The following is a 19,639-nucleotide window of genomic DNA, read 5'->3' as shown; positions in this document are numbered from 1 at the left end:
CACTGTTAGGTATTAGACGAACACATCTGGACTGTTTAAAGGATAAATGGGAGAACTTCGGAGAGCATTCCATGAGAAGAAATGAATCAATGTATTGCAGAAGCCCCAGAAGGTACCTCATAATGCCAGACTCTATATATTCAATATAATCTGCACAGTACTTCTATGATACCCAATGTGATTGGTAAAATCAGTGCCATGACTTAATCAAATTGCCCTGCCATATTGGAACAAGTGGGCTTGACCCATATAATCTGCCGAATACGGCGTGTTGACCGTAAACACTGAAAAAATAGAGAGGAGAAGCTATTATAATCACACTGCAGTACTCTGTACTGGGAATGGCCTATTGCGTCGAAGGAGAAAAAGCAACAACTGGATTTACGCTATACTCCACGGTTCTAAATTACCTGATACCTGGGTGGGAGCTGAGATTATACCAGTGTTCAAGAAAGGATCCCCACTACTCCCGGCTAATTACCGTCCAATCAGCCTGATCGTTTTAAGTCAAAAACTATTTACACGCATCATTCTCGATCGGCTGGTTTTAGGGAAAAGACATCCACAGTCAACCAGTTACTAAGGCTCCAACTTTTGTACTGGAAAACTGTGAGAGTAGAGGGTGGCAGTCCCTACTTAATTTTTGTTGACCTTAAAACTGCCTTCGACTTGGTACCCCGTCAAATACTATGGGCAGTATTGGAGGATATGGGGATCCCTGCATATCTCCTTAACATCATTAGGAGACTTCACTCGGATAACTTTGCCCAAGTGAAGAGTGGTAAATGGGGAGGCGCAACATCTAAATTCCCAGTCAATAGAGGAGTAAGACAGGGGTGTGTCCTGGCACTCACCCTATTCTGTCTTTTCGTCAATGCACTGATTGCCCACCTCAAAGGGGTCAAAGATATTGATGCCCCAAAGCTAAAAAACAATCAGGTGGTGGCATTAATGTTTGCTGACGATACTCTCCTATTGTCAAATTCGCCAATGGAATCCAACGTGCCCTGGACAGCTTTGTCAATTTTTTTTATAAAAGGGGGTTGGAGATTAATACACAAACGACTAAGTTTATGGTAAGTAATCCACCAAAGACCAGATGTGCCAATCCCTCCCTGAACGCCATAGCTTTGGACAGGGTAACTATATTTGAATACTTGGGTATTACCCTCACCGATAGAATGGATTGGGGCCCACAACTGGCTAGGGCTAAACTCAGACTTGCGCAGACCACTGGTGGTATTTTAAAACTCCATAGGGAGTCCACCTCTAAGCCAGTTGCTTCCATTATAGAAATATATAAAGTACAAGCACGGGGAGCAATTTTATATGGGGCGGAATTGTGGGGACATTCCTCGGTAGAAGGTATCAGTAAGACTGGAAATCTATTCTTAAGATCACTGCTGGCCCTTCCATCCAGTACCCCTCTTATTCCCTTGAGAATGGACATGGGTATTAGACCCATAGAAGAAGTGGCTCTACGGCCCCTAACCTATTGGCGCAGACTTTGGGTTTCCCCTGAGCGGACACATTTTAGAGCTGAAACTGAAGAGTTACTGGGCCTTCCTCTGACTGAGAAATTGCCCTGATTTGCTTTTATAAAAAAAGAAAGTATGAGACTGGGTTTATCAGGTCTTTGGTCCAATCCTGCAGTAGCCTGTGCTGAGCTGTCGCGTGCTGATTTGGTCAATTTGTATAGCACGAATAGAATCACAGATACCCTCAGCAATTCCGGCTTGGGCTCACTTACCCTCCATTTTTTTAAAATAAAAGACGAATATAGAGTGGAGCCGTTCCTAGATGAGATTCTACCCAGTGCAGCGAGAAAACTATCTGCAATTTAGATTTGGCACACTCCCGCTTAGGGTTTTCTCCTATAAAGATTTTTTTTTTAAATATATATTTACCTCCCAGAAACTAATTAAGAATTGCAAACCTGTGTCCTTCCTAAATGTTTTTATATTTCTTAAACTCTTAACAATTTTAATACATTGAATGATAACTGTTCTGTGTTCCTATTTAAGTGTTGTAAATACTAGTAATGATGAAGTATGTATCTTTTAGGGTCTATGACCGAATTAAAGATTATTTGAATTGACTGGATTTGCTGACCTTCTACTGACACTTGCCAAATGTACCATTACCATAAACTGCAAGGTAGGATCGCCCCCTTCCCGTGTTCCCAACAAACCCCTGAAAAATCATCAATGGAGCACTGCAATGATCCAGGTTATGCCTACCAAGAGTCAGGCTTTACATAGAGAAGAGGCTCAGTGATCCTCCAATCGTTTGTGCCTGGGATGGGCTGATGTCCTCATTGCTTGTCAAACATCACGATAGAATTCCCACCCATCTCTCCAAAAGGAATTTCCAGGAACCTAGAATTTGATGCATTACTCAAGAGTAAGCTTACAGAATGGGAAATCTTAAATACATTTTGTTTATTACACAAAACTGACCAGTTACTGGGCATTTTCGGTGCATCGTTTGGGGGGCTTACACTTGGGGTTAGGGGGAGTACTACACCCTCATGCACTTCTCTCCACAGCAACCCACTCCCTCTTTACAGAGTAGCAATAACACACAATCCTTCCTGCTTTTCCACTTGCCCTGCTCTCCCAGACACCCTTACCAACACAGATGTTAAATCACAAGTGCTGTACCTGGACCATCTTCCCCCAGTTAAGGCAGTTAGTTACACAGCTGTTTACAAGGTTGACAAGGCATGTGTAAACTGCCCAGATACACAACATGCATTTAACTGCTAAAACAGCTGAAGAACAAGGATGTCCCCATGCAAAAAGAAACCGAAAAGGTAAAAATGTGTGTACTACTTTTATCTCCACATTATAAAGAAACGCAGCGTTTTTATTAACATGGTAATTGTAAACTATTGCAAAAATGTATGTTGTGCTGAAATGTCAATAAAAATCATGGTTATAAAATAAATAAAGACAAATCTAGCATCAAATTCTAAACAATACCTTATTTATGAAATAACTACATTGTGTCATGCACCACTGGTTATTCTATGTGGACCTTAATGACAATTTATACATCCGGGTACCAGCTAAGAGAAATGTGTCAACAATTGACAATTACAAAATACAAATCACTTTTGTGCCACATCGGACTCAAAGTCTAGCAACCAATGATAGACATTAGCACGAATCATAACCAAGAGGAAATAGCAATTAAAAAATCTATGGTTTCACTGTATAATGTTTTCAAAGTTTCACTGTTTTAAGCTGCATCTAACACATTCAACAATCCATAAATGATTGACGCAAAACAACTAAAGCAATACACCATATAAAAGGCAGTTGTACAGGGAAAGGGCAACCATTTTTGACTGTGCACAAATCAGATTCTCTTTTTCATACACAAACGCCACTTCCAATTAAATCTAACAAAAACAGACAGAAAAAATACATTTAAATAATACATGTAATTGTTATCATTAACAGATCTATCTACACTCAGAAATATACTCACGATCTAATCTGTGGAAGGTCTGTTTCTATTTTGTGACCAGTATTTCTAAATATCTGTATTGCAGCCTCTGCCACCTTGTCATCTTCCATTCTTAGGCACTGTAGTAAAGACTCGTAAGTTTCCGCAGAGTGAAAAGAGGTAGGATGTGTAAAAGAGAGAACCTTAAAGGGGCAACAAAAAAAACGTATCAAAGATTTTCATTTATTTTCTTCAATTACATAATGGAACAGCACTACTATTCTTGAAGTAGCTCTCAACTTCTCCAACACAAGATGAACCCACTTAAAACAAATCGATTAAAACAGTATTTGTTGGTTACCCTAACTATTTTAGTCTACAGAGGGGTCTAACACCTGCAACTGGCCTTGGTACTACATAATATAAATATTACATACCAGTAACCAAAGTTCTGTGACTTGAAAACATTTCTGGATTCATATGCTGTACCATAATTCTGACATCTTGTAATTGGGCTCGGATATTTCCTTATTTTCATTTTTTCCCCTTTGGGAATCAAACAGGAGGTGGTAAATGCCATCTCCCTATAACGTCAGACATTCACCCACAATACCCCAATGCAAGGACGCCATCATCCTATTCTATTTTCCTTTATGGTGTCTTGCTGTTTTTAGGGATTATCCGCTATTTAATGTGACAGTTTCTCATCTTTTGCTTAAATCCACACCCCTTATCTGGAGAGGTAGGCAGATCATGTGAATCCATGAAAGTCTTAAAGATAAAGAACATTGTAACTAGTAACATTTTTCTTTTGCAGCGTGAATATTTTCTAAATTCACATAATGTGACTAAATTAAATAGTGGATAAAGATTACACATCGTATTGTTTTCCACTCAGCAGGTTAGTAGTGTGTGTCGAGTCCAAGACAAAGTAATTAGGTACTATGCTTTGTAAAATGTGATTCTTTCGTGAGTATTGAGAGCATATGTAATCACTGTAGGCTTTCAAAGAAAAAAGTGGGCTTGTAAATCTACAACACTACATCTGTAACATTTTCCATTCACAGCCTGTTTGGCTGTAGATACACATGCTTTGCATAGACTAATGAAGCCCCGCTTCGTAACTCAAGCGGTGGCTAGTGAGCAGATGATGCATATGCTTGAAATAAAGTCCTTAATATATTCTGGGGGTTGCCAGACAGCCTACATCAAGATGGCAGCTCTTTAAATTTTCTCCATGGGCCGGAGGAATTATCCTACAGAGGTATGCGTCAAACTGAACATTAGTTGTTTTGATCTTACCCGGATATCCTGGCAAGGTGCCAGAGTAGCCAAAGGTGCCATTCATGGGTTCAGACAGGCGGCAGATGTGGTACGAAAGAGGCAGCACCTGCACGGTGCAACCTGGCTGCTCCCTGCCATGATGTGTGCTGGTTCAGGAGGCTTGAACAACAGGTCAGCGTCGCAGAGTCGGCCAGTGCTCACAGCTGCCAAAGGCTCCCCTGACAGGCATGCGGTGGTATGGGAGAGTAGAACTACTGACCCTGCGCTGTACCACTTATAGGTGAGAGAACGCCACCACGGCCAGACAGCAGGCCGACCAAGCAATAGCTATATGACATCCTCAGAGGGAAGTGGTGCTTTGTGAGGGGCCATTGGTGTAGACTTTGGATCCCGGATTCAGCGGAAGGAGGCAACCTTCTCCTGGAGCGGTTCTGTACCAGGGGCAGGGGAATAAACCTGCTGAGACTCAGCTCTAGAACTCTGCCTGGGCATGAGAGATGACAGATTGGCCACCCTGATGAACCCCCCCCAACGAGAAACTGACTCATCACTCTGCTATTCGGCACACAATACTTGTGTCAGCCCCTAATAATAATCCGCTGCACTGCAAACGAGCATCAAAGTCGTCATTATCGCTGCTCTGGCCGCTGTGAATCCTGGATGCCTGGAACAGCCTACCCTGAACTGTGATAGGGGGGGGGCACTGTACCTTGCATTCCCCAAGACAATGGGCGAGTGCCACTCTAAGACAGATAAACAATCCTGCTTGAATTTTTATGCCTGAAGAAGCCAAAAACGCCTACAACTCGCTGCCCCTCGTGAGAGGGCAGAAGTGAAACGAGTGCTAGGAGAGTCGCCTCTTTCCGCAGCGATAAAACTAGCCTAGTTACAACTGATACCAAGTTTGAATCATTGACCCTCCGGGCTAGATGATATGAAGGAGCGACTGGACCGTCAAAAAGTCTGCATAGATATGACTGAGGCAAGAATATTGGATGTGGAAGATGACGTGGCACAACATATCGCAATCTAAAGGAGAGGATGACCGAAATGTAGAAGCTCAGATTAAAAAACAAAGATCTAAAAGCACAATCGCGTAAAAGCAACATCAGGATACTTGGCGTGGCTGAAACTACATTGCTGGGGCGCACAGAAGACTATATAGAAGAGATGCTCATTGACATTTTTTGGTACAGAGTTGTTCTCTCGCCTGCTGATAGTGGAGAGAGCCAATCGCACCTTGGACCCCAGACGAATCCTGGGGGCCCCACCACGCCCCCCTATTACACAACTTCTCAATTATAGAGATAAAGACACTATCCTGACACTGGCACGAGAAAAACGCAACATCCAATATGACGATATGTCTGTCATTTTGTTATGATTTTGCACAAAGCATACAGGACATAGGGTGGAAATTTGCCTCTGTCAAGCAAATCCTGCAGGACATGGGGGATTCAATACGCCATGCGTTATCCGAACCGGCAGCGATTTAACCTACTAGGCAAAACGATGTTCTTTTCAGACCCTATGGAGGCGGCCTCGATCGTCCACAGGTTCATCTAAACCAAGAGTGCTCCAGCTTCTGACTGCAGAGTAACAATGGAATTATATCTGGTTGATGTTGAACAACATATACGAACCCGCATCAACAATGCCTTACACTACACAACGAGGCTGCTGTGGCGCACTGGATATGAGTCATAGACCTGTAACCTCTGATCAGAAATGGGCCTGGTGGTTAGCACGACTACATCCTTCTATCCTTTTCTGACTTCTATCCACCCCATTGATTTGTTCATTTTTACTTCTCATACTGCCAAGACCTTTTACATGACTGTATTACCTCTGGACCCCCACTCCCCAAGCAATATGCTCATTAAATTCCTAGCTAACTATCGCTACTACTTGTTATGCATTGCATTGTGATAATTTGGCTGGGGTTTCTGGGGACAACCAAGGGGTGATTGGGGCTAGGGTGGAAAGGGGGTTTGTTTACTGTTATGATGCATGCTTGACACTCAGATACAGCACAGCCTTTTCCAGAGGCGATCGTCAACTGCACAATGCCACCACATATGACGCTCTGAATGAAGCCAAGGCAGTATCTATATATACTGCACCAACGTAAGGTACAGAGTGTATAGATTCCAAGGGTCTCCAGAGGTTTGGCAGAGGTTAAAGTTAGATAGAACCTTACACTCTAAAGTGGTAGCCTGGTCGAGTAGTAAGGCAGTATCAGAGGACAGTGTTAAGCATTTAGTGTATACACTCAGTCAGCAAATGAATTCACACACTCAAGAACTGAACTCTAGGCCAATTGTTTTTGTATAAAAAATATACTGTTTTATTTCTAGAAGCAAGCAAGCCTGGCACAGGTAAGCATAAAAATACTTTGCAGTAGTAGATTACTTGTAGGAACACAGTTCAAAAATGCAGTATAACTTGTACTGATTTTGGTTACAGTTGAAGTAAACAGTTTGCAACACTTAGCAGGTATAGTACATTCGAATGAATGGGCTTTTTAAGTAAAATGCAATTAATTACTTTTGCTAACAGGGCTGGATCCTAGATTCAGCACTGGGACATGTCCTGAAAACAGTTGAGTAAATTAGTTTTAGCGAGAGATACAATTTTTAAAGAATATTATTGTATTTCAAAAGTTGACACTAGGAAACTTTTTCACATAGAATCACCAACTTTATCCTATGCGGGGATATTCAGTTAGCAGGTAAGTTACTTTAACAATACTTTTCTTACTCAGTGCTGGATACCTAGATTCAGCACTGGGACATCTCCTGAAAACAGTTGAGAAAACGCGTTTTGGTTAATCGTGTGATTTTTAAGCAATAGTCTCAGTTTTCAAAAGTCGACACTTCGAAATTTTTGGGGACAAAAAGTGTCAATGTTATTCTATGAGGAAAAAGAGGTTATCGGTTTCCAGCTAGGTAATCGGTCTTTGGAGTTAGGGTCCGGGGGATAGACTCAGGGGTCTCCCAGGGTCAGTGATGCACTGTTGTTGCACCCTGCCGGGCGCAGATCGGTGAGGCCCAATGTTATCCTATGGAGCATAGTGGGAGTTCGGTTAGTGGCTGCTGGCAAAAAGGCCACGGGGTTGTGGGAGCAAAGCTCCTAGGGTTAAGCTCAGGGCAAGTTGGGGACCAAGTTAGCACCAAATGGGCACCCTCAGCGGCACTAGGGCGGCCGGGTGCAGGGTGCTGTTTTGAGGTTGGGTGTCCTGTTGATTTCAATGGAGATTCTCCGGGACAAAAAAACACTGCAGGCTACGGGGACGAGGACCTTCCAGGAGTGACCACCACTTCGAGGGGTAAGAAGGGATGTTGAGGGTTGGTTAGGCACCGTTCGTTTGGGCACACAAGGCCGTGGGGCGTCGGGTGCAGGGGTGTCTTGGGACATCGGCTTTTCTTACCCGCTCTGGTCGCGGTAGGGGGGGGGGTCCTCTGGATTGAGGCTGCAGGCGTCGTCAGGGCGCTTAAGGCAGGTCAGGGGTCACCAGATCTCAGGTCAGGATCGCCGGTGGTACCTCCTCGTGCTGTTTTTCCGCTCAGGCCGGGATCGGCGAGTGCAAAGTGGGCTGGGTTTGCGGTTCCTGGCTGGCACCAGGAGCTGCAGTTTAAACATGTGCAGTGTTCACAGGAGAAACAGTCTGGAAAGTGAAGGCAGTTAGGTCCTCCAGGGTGTGTGAGGTTGCTGGCTGCTGGACAAGCCGAGATTTTGCAGGAACAGGTTCGAGGGGAGACAGGCCTGTAGGGCTGGGGCCAAGCCAGTGGGCGTCGTACTCTTGTTAGCTCTGCACGGCTCTTTGTCCTTATCTTCTTTTTCTTGTTGTTGATGGATCTGAGGAAGGAAGGTTCAGGGTGCCCCTAAATACTAAATTTAGGGGTGTTACAGGTAGGTAAAGGGCACAGACCAATGGGTCCCTTACCTGGGGTGGGCACACCCCCTATTCTGCCAATCTCCAGTGGGAGGGGGGCAGGAGCCTGTCCCCCCCATCCTCAAGATGGCAGGGACTCGAGGTTGTGCTTCACCTCGCCTCACCCACCTTAGGGGTGGAGTTGGCAGAGCTGGGCCCACCTCTCTTCCTCACTTGTTTTTTCCGCCGGTTCTCCCGCCCAAAGTGGGGGGTAGAACCAGTGGGGACCAGTTGCTGAAAGCAGCAAATGGTCTGGAGAGGCTCACAAAGGCGGCATGCCTTTGAAGCTTCTCCTTCATGAACCCTGCCCATCCTGGGGGAGGAGGTTTGGCACCGCGTCTCAGGATGTGTATTGTTTCAGGCCCCCGAGAGCAGCAGGCTCTCGACCCACGGGTCCAGAAACATTTCTGGTGGTGGCAGCCTGCGCAGCCACTCAGTCAGGTCACTGGTAGTTGGTCGTGTTTCAGGGGGCATCTCTAAGATGCCCTCAGCGGTGCATTTTACATTAAATCCCACACTGGCATCAGTGTGGGTTTAATGTGCTGAGAAGTTTGATATCAAACCTCCCAGTCTTTAGTGTAGCCATTATGGTGCTGTGGTGTTCGTAATGACAACCTCCCAGCACCATATACTCTTAATGGCAGCACTGCACTTACAGGGCCCAGGAATGGACCTGGGTACTGTAGGGGTACAGGGCTCATGCACCTGTAACCTCACCACTGGCATAGGGCACCCAACTAGAGGGGTGACTAATGTATGTCAGGGCAATGGTTTGTGGGCATGGCACAAAGGGATATGTGCCATGTCGACACTGTTTTGTTCTGCACCAAGACACTCAGCCTGCAAAGGCTGTGTGTGTGTCAGGGTACGGGGCTTCTATAAGTGCTGCAGCCCTTAGGGGCCTTCTCTGGTCACATTATCCTGGGTAAAAATGGTACCATTTACCATGGCCTGACATGTGGCCAGAGATGCCAATTGGGTTTAGGCGTCCATGCAGTTTTAGGGAAGGAACACAGGCCCTGGGTACCTGATTGACAGGAGTCTAGGGCACACTCAGTCAAAGCTCATTAGCAATTCAGCAAAAAGTGGGGGCATACCATGCAAGAGGGCACTTTTTCACACAACCCCCCCCCCCCCCCCCCCACCCCCAACGAAAGATGATGAGACTAACCTTGCCCTAGAGAGTCTTCATTGTCTAAGTGGAAGAACCTGGAAAGTCCATCTGCATTGGCATGGGCAGTCCCAGGTCTGTGTTCCACTTCAAAGTCCATTCCCTGTAGGGAGATGGGCCACCTCAACAGTTTTGGATTTTCTCCTTTCATTTGCATTAGCCATCTGAGAGGTCTGTGATCAGTTTGAACTAGGAAGTGAGTACCAAACAAGTATGGTCTCAACTTCTTCAGGGACCAAACCACAGCAAGGGCCTCCCTCTCATTGGGACTCCAACGCTGCTCCCTGGGAAGAAGCCTTCCCTAGCTCAGAGGCATCAGTCTGCACCATGAACTGCTTGGCATAATCTGGAGCTTTTAGAATTGGTGCTGAGCACATTGGTCCAGTTAACCTTCTTAGGCATTTTCTTGGAGGTGAGTTCTGTGAGGGGAGTCAAAATGGACCCATATCCCTTAATAAACCTCCTGTAGTACCCAGTCAATCCAAGGAATGCCCTGACTTGGGTCTAGGTTGTTGCAGCTGCCCAGTCCAGTATGGCCTGGATCTTGGGCTGTAAGGGCTGTACCTGGCCTCCACCAACAAGGTGGCCCATGAACACCATAGTGCCCTGCCCTATCTGGCATTTGGATGCCTAGATAGTTAGGCCTGCAGTTTTCAGGGCTTTTAAAACCTTCCCAAGGTGGATCAGGTGATCCTGCCAGGTGGAACTAAAGACAGCAATATCATCAAGATAAGCTGCACTAAAGAACTCCAACCCAGCAAGGACTTGATTCACCAACCTCTGGAAGGTGGCAGGGGCATTCTTTAAACCAAAGGGCACTGATAGTGCACAGCAGGTGTGGAGAAGAACAAGTTACTAACCTTCGGTAATGCTTTTTCTGGTGGATACAGTATCTGCCTGTGTATTTCTCACCTTGTGAATATCCTCTGCGCCAGCTACATTCAGAAACTTTTGTAGCAGTCCACGCCGATGAGGTCGAAGACGATGTCACAGACATGGCTCCGCTCGCGACTCCACTGACTCCATAAGAAGACCTCGTCGGCGTGATGACGTCAGTTCCGCCCTTTTTCCGTGCCTTTGAGGCACACGGACGGACTGACAGCAATATATACACAGTATACACAGTACATAATATACAAAGCAACACACAGTGTGGAGATCATATATGAAGGCAAAAGAAATAACACACTGCCTTTGACAGTAACAAATACATTTGAAACACAATCATAAGAATTGTAGGTATACAAGGGTGGACAACGGGGAGGCGGGTGGGTCAGTGAGGAATCCACAGGCAGATACTGTATCCACCATAAAAAGCGTTACTGAAGGTAAGTAACTTGTTCTTCTGATGCATACATCTGGCAGTGGATTCCTCACCTTGTGAAAAGATTCCCACAGCAGTCCCACTCCCGGAGGAGGGTGTCCACCCTTCTATACCAGAAAGTCCTGATGGACGGAACGAGCAAAGTGTCCGTCCCTCCTCACCTCGGAATCCAAGCTGTAATGCTTTGCAAAAGTGTGGAGGGAGGCCCAAGTTGCCGCCCTACAAATGTCCTCCACAGGAACACCTCTAGACAAGGCAGACGTAAAAGACTTAGCTCTAGTAGAATGAGCCCTTAAACCCTGTGGAGGTTCCTTACCGGCCAAAGAGTAGCATATCTTGATGAACCAGACAATCCATCTGGAAAGGGTGCTCTTGTGCAGCGCCCTGCCTTTCCTGCAGCCAACAAAGCCCATGGAGAGCTGGTCGTCCACTCGAAATTCTTTAGTCCTATCAAGGTAGAAGCTCACCGCCCTCTTAGGGTCCAAGCGATGAAGTCTCTCCTCCTCTTTGGAAGGGTGAGGGGGAGGATAGAAGGTAGGGAGGGTAATGGACTGCCCCAGATTGAAAGCAGTTACCACCTTTGGCAGAAAAGCAGCCCTGGTTCAGAGTACCAATATTTCAGCATGAATGGTCAAGAACGGGGGTTTTGAACTCAGAGCTTGAAGCTCACTTACCCTCCTTGCCGAGGTGATCACAATGAGAAAAACAGTTTTGAAAGACAACAGTCTCAAGGGACACTTGTGTAAGGGCTCAAAAGGAGAACCCAACAGGTAAGATAAGACAAGATTTTAGTCCCATTGAGGCACAATAAAAGGAGTCAGAGGAAACTTGTTTGTAAGGCCTTTCAGAAATCGTAAAACAATAGGAGACGGCTGATCCGGCAAACAAAAGAAAGCCGACAAGGCCGAAAGATATCCCTTTACAGTGGCTATAGCAAAGCCTTGCTGACCAAGAGACAAGGCAAACTGAAGAATGTCAGATAAACGAGCCCTCAAAGGGTCAATAGATTTCTCTCCGCACCAAAGAACAAACTTAGACCACCTATAGGAATAGATAGATTTAGTGGAATGACGTCTGGCAGACAAAATTACATCTACAACATCTGGCGGGAGAGAAAAAGAATTCAGGTTGCCCCGTTCAATCTCCAGGCATGAAGGTGTAAGCTCTGGAGGTGGGGGTGTAGAACCTGCCCCTGCGACTGCGAGAGGAGGTCTGCCCTCAGAAGGAGACAGAGCGGAGGGCAAGAGGAGAGGTGGAGAAGATCTGTATACCACACCCTTCTTGGCCAATCCGGGGCGATCAATATGACTTTGGCCCGGTCTTGGCGAAACTTCCTCAGAACCCGAGGAACCAAGGGTATGGGAGTGCCCCAAATCAACTGAAACGCGTCCCCCAAAGCTCCCTGCAACGGATACTGGAGACTGCAGAATGACGGGCAGTCAGCGTTCTCGTGAGAGGCAAACAGGTCCACCTGAGGAGTTCCCCACATCCGGAAGACGTGACAAACCACCTCCGGATGAAGCCTCCACTCGTGGTCAGCGGAGAACTGTCGACTGAGACTGTCTGCACGCACGTTCAGAACTTCGGCCAGATAATTTGCCATCAGACAAATCTGATGATCCTGAACCCAGGACCAGAGGCGCAGAGCCTCTCTGCAGAGACAATGCGACCCCACTCCTCCCTGCTTGTTTACATACCACATCGCGGTAGTGTTGTCCGTCAGGACTTGAACCGACTGACCGCGAAGGGAAGGGAGGAAGGCCTTGAGCGCCAAACGTATCACCCGCAATTCCAGAAGGTTTATGTGAAGCAACCTTTCCTCCGAGACCAAAGACCCTTGATCTCCAGATCCCCCAGATGCGCACCCCACCCTAAAGTGGACGCATCCTTTATCACTGTGGCCACCGATGGAGGTAGATGAAAGGGCTTTCCTTGAGACAGACTGCCATCCACACTCCACCCAGACAGATCCGTTGCAGCTTCTCTGGAGATCCTCACAGACTCCCTGAGATCTCCCTTGTGCTGATACCACTGCCTGCGGAGGCACCACTGGAATGCCCTCGTGTGCCAGCGTGCATGGTTGACCAACAGAATGCAGGAGGCGAACAGACAGTAGACGAAGGACCTTCAGGACTGGAACGACCGCTCCATTGTAAAACAAGGATATCATTTCCTGTATTTTGAGAATCCTTAGTGGAGGTGGGAAAGCCCGACACACAGTAGTGTCCAGTACCGCCCCTATGAACAGGTTGCGCTGAGAAGGCACCAGGTGATATTTGGGTACGTTTATCGAGAAACCCAATTTGTACAACAGCCGAGTTGTATCCTGCAGATGATGAAGCACCCTCTCTGGCGACTCTGCTTTCATCAGCCAGTCTTCCAAATAGGGGAAGACCGGAATCCCCGACCTCCTGAGATGGACTGCCACCACTGCCATCACCTTGGAGAAGACTCTAGGTGCAGTAGTAAGACCAAATGGAGAACCGCAAACCCAATGTTGCGACCCTACCGTAAATCGGAGATACTTCCTGTGCGACTTCAGGATGGGGATGTGGAAATACGCATCCTGCAAGTCGATCAACACCATCCAGTCCTCCTGATGCAGCGCTTGAAGAACCTGCGCAAGGGTGAGCATCTTGAACTTCTCTTGCTTCAGAAAAAGATTCAAGATCCTGAGGTCCAGGATTGGACGCAGCCTGCCGTCCTTCTGAATCAGGAAATAACGGGAGTAGCATCCCTTTACTGCTCTGGAACCACCTCTATCGCACCTTTTTTTAGTAATGTCAAGACTTCCTCCTGCAGGAGAAGGTGGTCCTCCGAGCAAACACCTTGGCAAGGAGGGTAATTTGGAGGGAATTCCCGAAAGGGAAGGGCGTACCCATTTTCTACAAGATCTAGAACCTAAAGATCTGTAGTAACCGATTCCCATTTTGTAGAAAATGGGTAAGCCGGCCCCCCACAGGACCAGCATGAAACAGAATGGTGGATCTGGGACTGCTTTGCAGTGGTGGGAGGGGCTGAGGAAGAGGAAGAGGAGGAGAAGGAGGAGAGCTGACGACCTCGAGTGCGACCTCTGACTCTGCAGCTCTTATACAGAGTGTTCTGCTGCTGTTGCTGGGGCTGTCTATATGAACGAAAGGATGACCTTCCAAAGCCCTTGTACCTCCTGAACGAGCCCCCAGGCTGAGATTGAAGGCCCAAAGATTTAGCCATGGCCTTACTCTCCTTAAAATCTTTCGAGCGCAGCATCCACTTTTTTGCCAAAAAGACCAGAGCCATCAAAAGGCAAATCCAGGAGCGTTGCCTGCACATCAGGGGTGAACTCGGATGATTTGAGCCACGCACTCCTCCTCGTGGCAACAGAAGAACCCATAATCCTTGCGACAGAATCAGCTGTATCCAAGCCACTTTGGATTACCTGACGTGCAGCCGCTTGGGTATCCACCAGAACCTCATTAAAGTTCAGTCTATCTTCTTCCGACAGTTTTGGGGCCAATTGTTTAGCTGAATCCATAAGGGCATAGATCTATCGGCCCAAAAGACAGGTGGCATTCGTCGATTTTAAAGCCATACTGGCAGAAGAGAAGACTTTCTTAGCCGACTGGTCCAACTTCTTCGCATCCCTGTCACTCGGGACTTGGAGAAAAGCACCTGTATATCTCTTGGAGCAGGCAGCCTGAACCACCAGACTCTCCGGAGAAGGATGAGATGTTAAAAAGTCTGGGTCCCCTGGAGCCGCCCTATACCTCCTAGAAATTACCTTAGAAACTGCAGGAGCAGAGAAGGGCTTCCGTCATACCTCCATTACCGGCTCAATAATGGCGTCATTAAAAGGGAGCAAAGGCTCAGACGCGGAAGAAGGAGTGTAGAACCTCTGTCAGGATGTTTGGTTTAAACTCTGCAGATGGCAACTGCAGATCCAGAAGCTCAGCCGTCTTCTTAATAACAGACTGGTAGGGAGTCACATCCTTTGAAGGAGCATCAGCAGGAGGGGTAATCTCTCATTCAGGCGACAAATCCAGGCCACTAGCCTCCTTCAATTTTTCAAACAGATCGTCCGACTCCTTAAACTCACCTTCTTCCACTTCCTCCATCTGGTACCTCTGTTCCTCTAGTACCCTTTGTGCCTCCCTCCTAGATCTGATTCTCACAGCAGGAGTCGGCGGCGCCGTGACCAAATCCGACGGCGCCGGAGCCGACGTCGAGTGCGGATTCAAAGGGACAGCCGGCGTCGAACGAGGTTGGGTCCGCGCAGGAGAACAAGGAAGTGGCGTCCATGTCCTCGGTGCCGGTAGATGCCAAGACGGCGTCGCTGGAAAAAATGGCATGAAGGGAGCCGGAGGATAAGCTTGGGGAACTCCCAAACTGAAAGCCATAGGACCCATAGGACCCGAAGGTGCACCAGAGGGGTACTAGGCTCTGGAGAAGACCCCATACATAGCATTAAGATAATGCGTTGGATCTTGACCTGGGCCTGGAAACTATGGATATGACTCAGGCTGAGGCATCACCGGACTCGGGCCGATCGGCACAGACGGTGGAATCTGCGGAGCCGAAGGCTCGCCCGGAGCTGGAAGCTCTTCCATCAGAACCGGAGACGAAGCCAGAGATGGAGCCGGCGTCAGAGATGGAGCCGGAGCCAGAGAATGCTCTGGTGAAGCCACATGCGATGACAGGCCAACAGGAGAATCAGGAACAGGCGAAGGAGATAGTGTCCTTACGACGTCGAGGGGGCGAGGTCGATCTCAGAGCCATATCCCTGTCCGAGCGATGTCGAGATCCATGCCTCTTCTTTTTCTTATGCTTCTTGGACTTAGAAGCATGTCCCGAAGTCGACTTCGACGCCGACTTCGACCTTGATCTTCTCCGACCTCTTTTCTCCTCCTTCATCCTGGCAATGAATAACTTGGCTTCCCTCTCCTTCAGAGCCTTCGAGCTCATCTTGCGACAGCAAGAACAGCCTTCAACATCGTGGTCCGATGAAAGACACAATACGCAGTCTTCATGCGGATCCGTTATTGACATGTGCTTACCGCACTCCCGGCAAGGCTTAAACTCTGACTTCTTAGTCGACATCTTCAGCTGCAGACAAGAAGAGAGAGATACCAGCAGTAAACAAAGTATCAAACACAGCTACAGAGAGAGAGAGAGATCAACTAAGTAGGTGGCCTCACTCTTTTTCTCTAGGATAGGGTAAGGGCCACTCCATCCATCTTGGAGTGCCCTTGGTGCCACTGGCTCCAAAACCCACACCTGTTGCCCAGGTTGAAATTCAACCAGAGCAGCTTTTTGGTCATACCAGTGCTTCTGAAGCTCCTGACTGGCCTCGAGATTCTTGGATGCCTTTACCATGTACTCAGCCATTCTGGACCTTAGGCCAAGCACATAATCCACAATATCTTGTTTGGGTTCTTGGAGAGGCCTCTCCCAGCCCTCCTTTACAAGACAGAGTGGTCCCCTTACAGGATGGCCAAACAGTATTTCAAAGGGTGAGAAACCTACTCCCTTCTGTAGCACTTCTCTGGAAGCGAAAAGCAGGCATGGTAAGAGGACATCCCATCTCCTTTTGAGTTTCTCAGGGAGCCCCATAATCATACCTTTCAAGGTCTTGATGAATCTCTCAACAAGACACTGGTTTGTGGGTGATAGGGTGTAGTAAACTTGTACTGAACTCCACACTCTTTCCACATATGTTTGAGGTAAGCAGACATGAAGTAGGAACCTCTGTCTGAAACCACCTCCTTAGGAAACCCTACCCTGGTGAAGACACCAATGAGGGCCTTGGCTACTGCAGGAGCTGTAGTAGCCCTAACGGGAATTGCTTCAGGGTACCTAGTGGCATGATCCACTAGTATAAAGGTGTTTCCTGAGGCTGTGGGAGGATCAAGTGGACCCACTATGTCCACACCTACCCTTTCAAAGCGAACCGCCACCACAGGCAGTGGTATCAGGGGGGCCTTTGGGTGGCCACCTGTCTTGCCACTGGCCTGACAGGTAACACGGGAGCTGACAAACTCCTTCCCCTTTTGGTGCATCTGGAGCCAACTAGCCTTTCCCAAGTTTTTGTTTGTCCCAGGTGTCCAGCTAGGGGGATGTCATGAGCTAAAGCTAGGAGGAACTCCCTGTACTTCTGTGGCACTACCACTCTCATGGTGGCTCCAGGATTTTTTTTTTTTGCCTCAGTGTACAGTAATCCCTCTTCCCAATAAACTCTGTAGGTACCACTGACATCTCCCTTTGCTTCTGAAGCAGCTTGCTGCCTCAGGCTTTCAAGAGTGGGACCGTATTGCTGACCCTGGCACAGCTCTTCCCTAGAGGGTCCCCCTGGGCCCAAGAGTTCAACCTGCTAAGTGTCAAGCTCCATAGGCTCAGTTCCCTCTGGGGTGTCCAAGTCCTCTCCCTGAGGAGAGGGGTCCTGATCTGTTTACTGTACAGAATCTGGTTCCCCAGTCTTCTTACCTTTTCTCTTGGTAGGTTGGGCCATTCTTTCAGGCTCCAAAACTATTTTTTCACCCTGCCTTTTGCTCTGTGCTCTTGTTTTTACACACACCAATTCAGGGCTATCCAGCATTGCTGCATGGGTTTTTAGTTCAACCTCAGGCTGAGGTTTCCAGGTCATTGCCAAGCAGACATGCAGCTGCTGGCTTTGGAGAGACCTGTTTCAGGCCAGTAACCCCCTCCCCCACCTCCCCAGTCTAATGTCACCATAGCCATTGCATGATTAGTGGTAACACTGTCAGCATTGGTGACTGGATAAGTACGCCCATTCAAATATTGCTAAGGGGTAACCAGTGTATCTCTCACCATGGTGAGACTGGCACCTGTATCCCTCAGAGCCTCTATCATAGTTCCATTGATCCAAGGGTACTGTAAGTATTTTTTTTAAGTTGGGTGGCCACACAGCTACAGTGGCAAACTCAACCTCCCCCTCTGAAACTAGAACTGCTTCAGTGTGCAACCTGATTTGCTCTGGGCACACTGTTGATCCCATCTGTAGACTTGCTACCCCAGAAGTAGCTGTACTTGTTGAACTAGGGGCCTAGTTGTGAGGGCAAGACTTGTCTACAGTTAAGTGTCCCAACTTCTTACAGTAGTTACACCAGGACATTGAAGGATCATAGGGAGTAGTTTGGGACCCCACCCCCCTGTGCAGGTTTTTGGGGCCCCATTGGAAGACTCAGACTTTATATCTTGGGGATTCTCACCACCTTTACACTGGGGAGGTTTTGTAACCACTTTCTTCACGTCGCCCCCAGTGGTAGTCCTTGTCACCCTAGTCTTGACCCAGTGGTCTGCCTTCTTTCCCAATTCTTGGGAAGAAATTAGACCTAGGTCTACCAAATGCTGATGTAACTTTTCATTTGTGCAATTACTCAATATATGTTCCTTCATAAACAAATTGTAATGTCCAGTAAAGTCATGCACATTGTGTTCAGTTAACCAACCATCCAGTGTCTTTACTGAGTTTCCTACAAAATCAATCCAGGACTGGTTCTGGGTTTTGTGAGCCCCCTGAATCTAATTCTGTACTCCTAAGTGGTGAGTCCAAATCCCTCAATCAGAGTTTTCTTCATGAGATCATAGGACCCTGCATCTGGCCCAGAGAGGGTCAGAAGCCTGTCCCTGCAGTTACCAGAGAACAGTCCCCACAGGAGTGCCCCCCAGAGAGGTTTCTTCACCTTTCTCATGTCACAGGGCCTCTCAAAGGCTGTGAACCATTTCGTGATGTCATCACCCTCCTCAAATTTAGGGACAATCCCTTTGGGGATTTTAGGATCATAAGATTGCTCTTTATCCTTGTTATTTGTATTGCTGCCCCCATTGATGGGTGCTAAACCCATCTCCTTTCTTTCTTTTTCTAGGACTCTAGATCCAATGTTTTGGCCAGCCTTGCTAAAAGGCTGTCCTCCTCATTGAGGCTGTCCTCAATGCCCTCACTGTAGCCTGTACCACCTGTGTGGCTTCTAGGTCCCCAGGGGTTGATTCTTGGAGTTAAGGGTATGGAGACCCTTTCCTCCCTAGGTAGTATTGGGGGTGGGTTACCAGCCCTGTCCTCCTCATCATCCCTTTCCTCATCTGACTGGTCATCACCATTTTCAGATGGGTGGGCCTGTGCATACTCAGCCAGGAGCTCCTGGAGCCCATGTTTGGTTGGATGCTGGCCCATCGGTATGTTAATAATTTTACATAAGGATCTTAACTCGGGGGGCTGCTGCACGGAGGAGTCGACAGAGGTGTGGCCGCTGAGGCGGCAGGCGACCGGCCGCGGCACTTGAAACGCGGCGGCCAGCCGCGAGTCCTGTGACGGCGCGGGAGTGCCCCGGGGTAGCGGACTCCTGCGGGGACGGCCCCTGGACGGCGGCCCCTGCCAGATCGCATGCGGTGGCCGCTCTGCAGGTGGTGGCGTTCGCGGCAGAGTAGCGGAGCCGCTGGATATTCTCTGGTTCCTCCCTGGCCGTAGAGAATCGGACTC

General features: G+C 47.8%; 1 protein-coding gene across 1 annotated transcript in view; it reads right to left on the bottom strand.

Moving 5' to 3' along the window:
- PDS5A (PDS5 cohesin associated factor A) overlaps positions 1-19,639 on the bottom strand; it is a 1,513,477-nt gene that overhangs the window by 960,127 nt on the left and 533,711 nt on the right. Inside the window, exon 19 of the mRNA XM_085642237.1 lies at positions 3,496-3,656. Within this exon, the coding sequence (XP_085498363.1) occupies positions 3,496-3,656 (161 nt within the window). The remainder of the gene's footprint in view (positions 1-3,495; positions 3,657-19,639) is intronic.

Source organism: Triturus cristatus, chromosome 2_2, assembly GCF_964204655.1.
Source record: "Triturus cristatus chromosome 2_2, aTriCri1.1, whole genome shotgun sequence".
NCBI classification, from domain to species: domain Eukaryota; kingdom Metazoa; phylum Chordata; class Amphibia; order Caudata; family Salamandridae; genus Triturus; species Triturus cristatus.
This window is presented reverse-complemented; position numbering and strand designations above follow the sequence as displayed.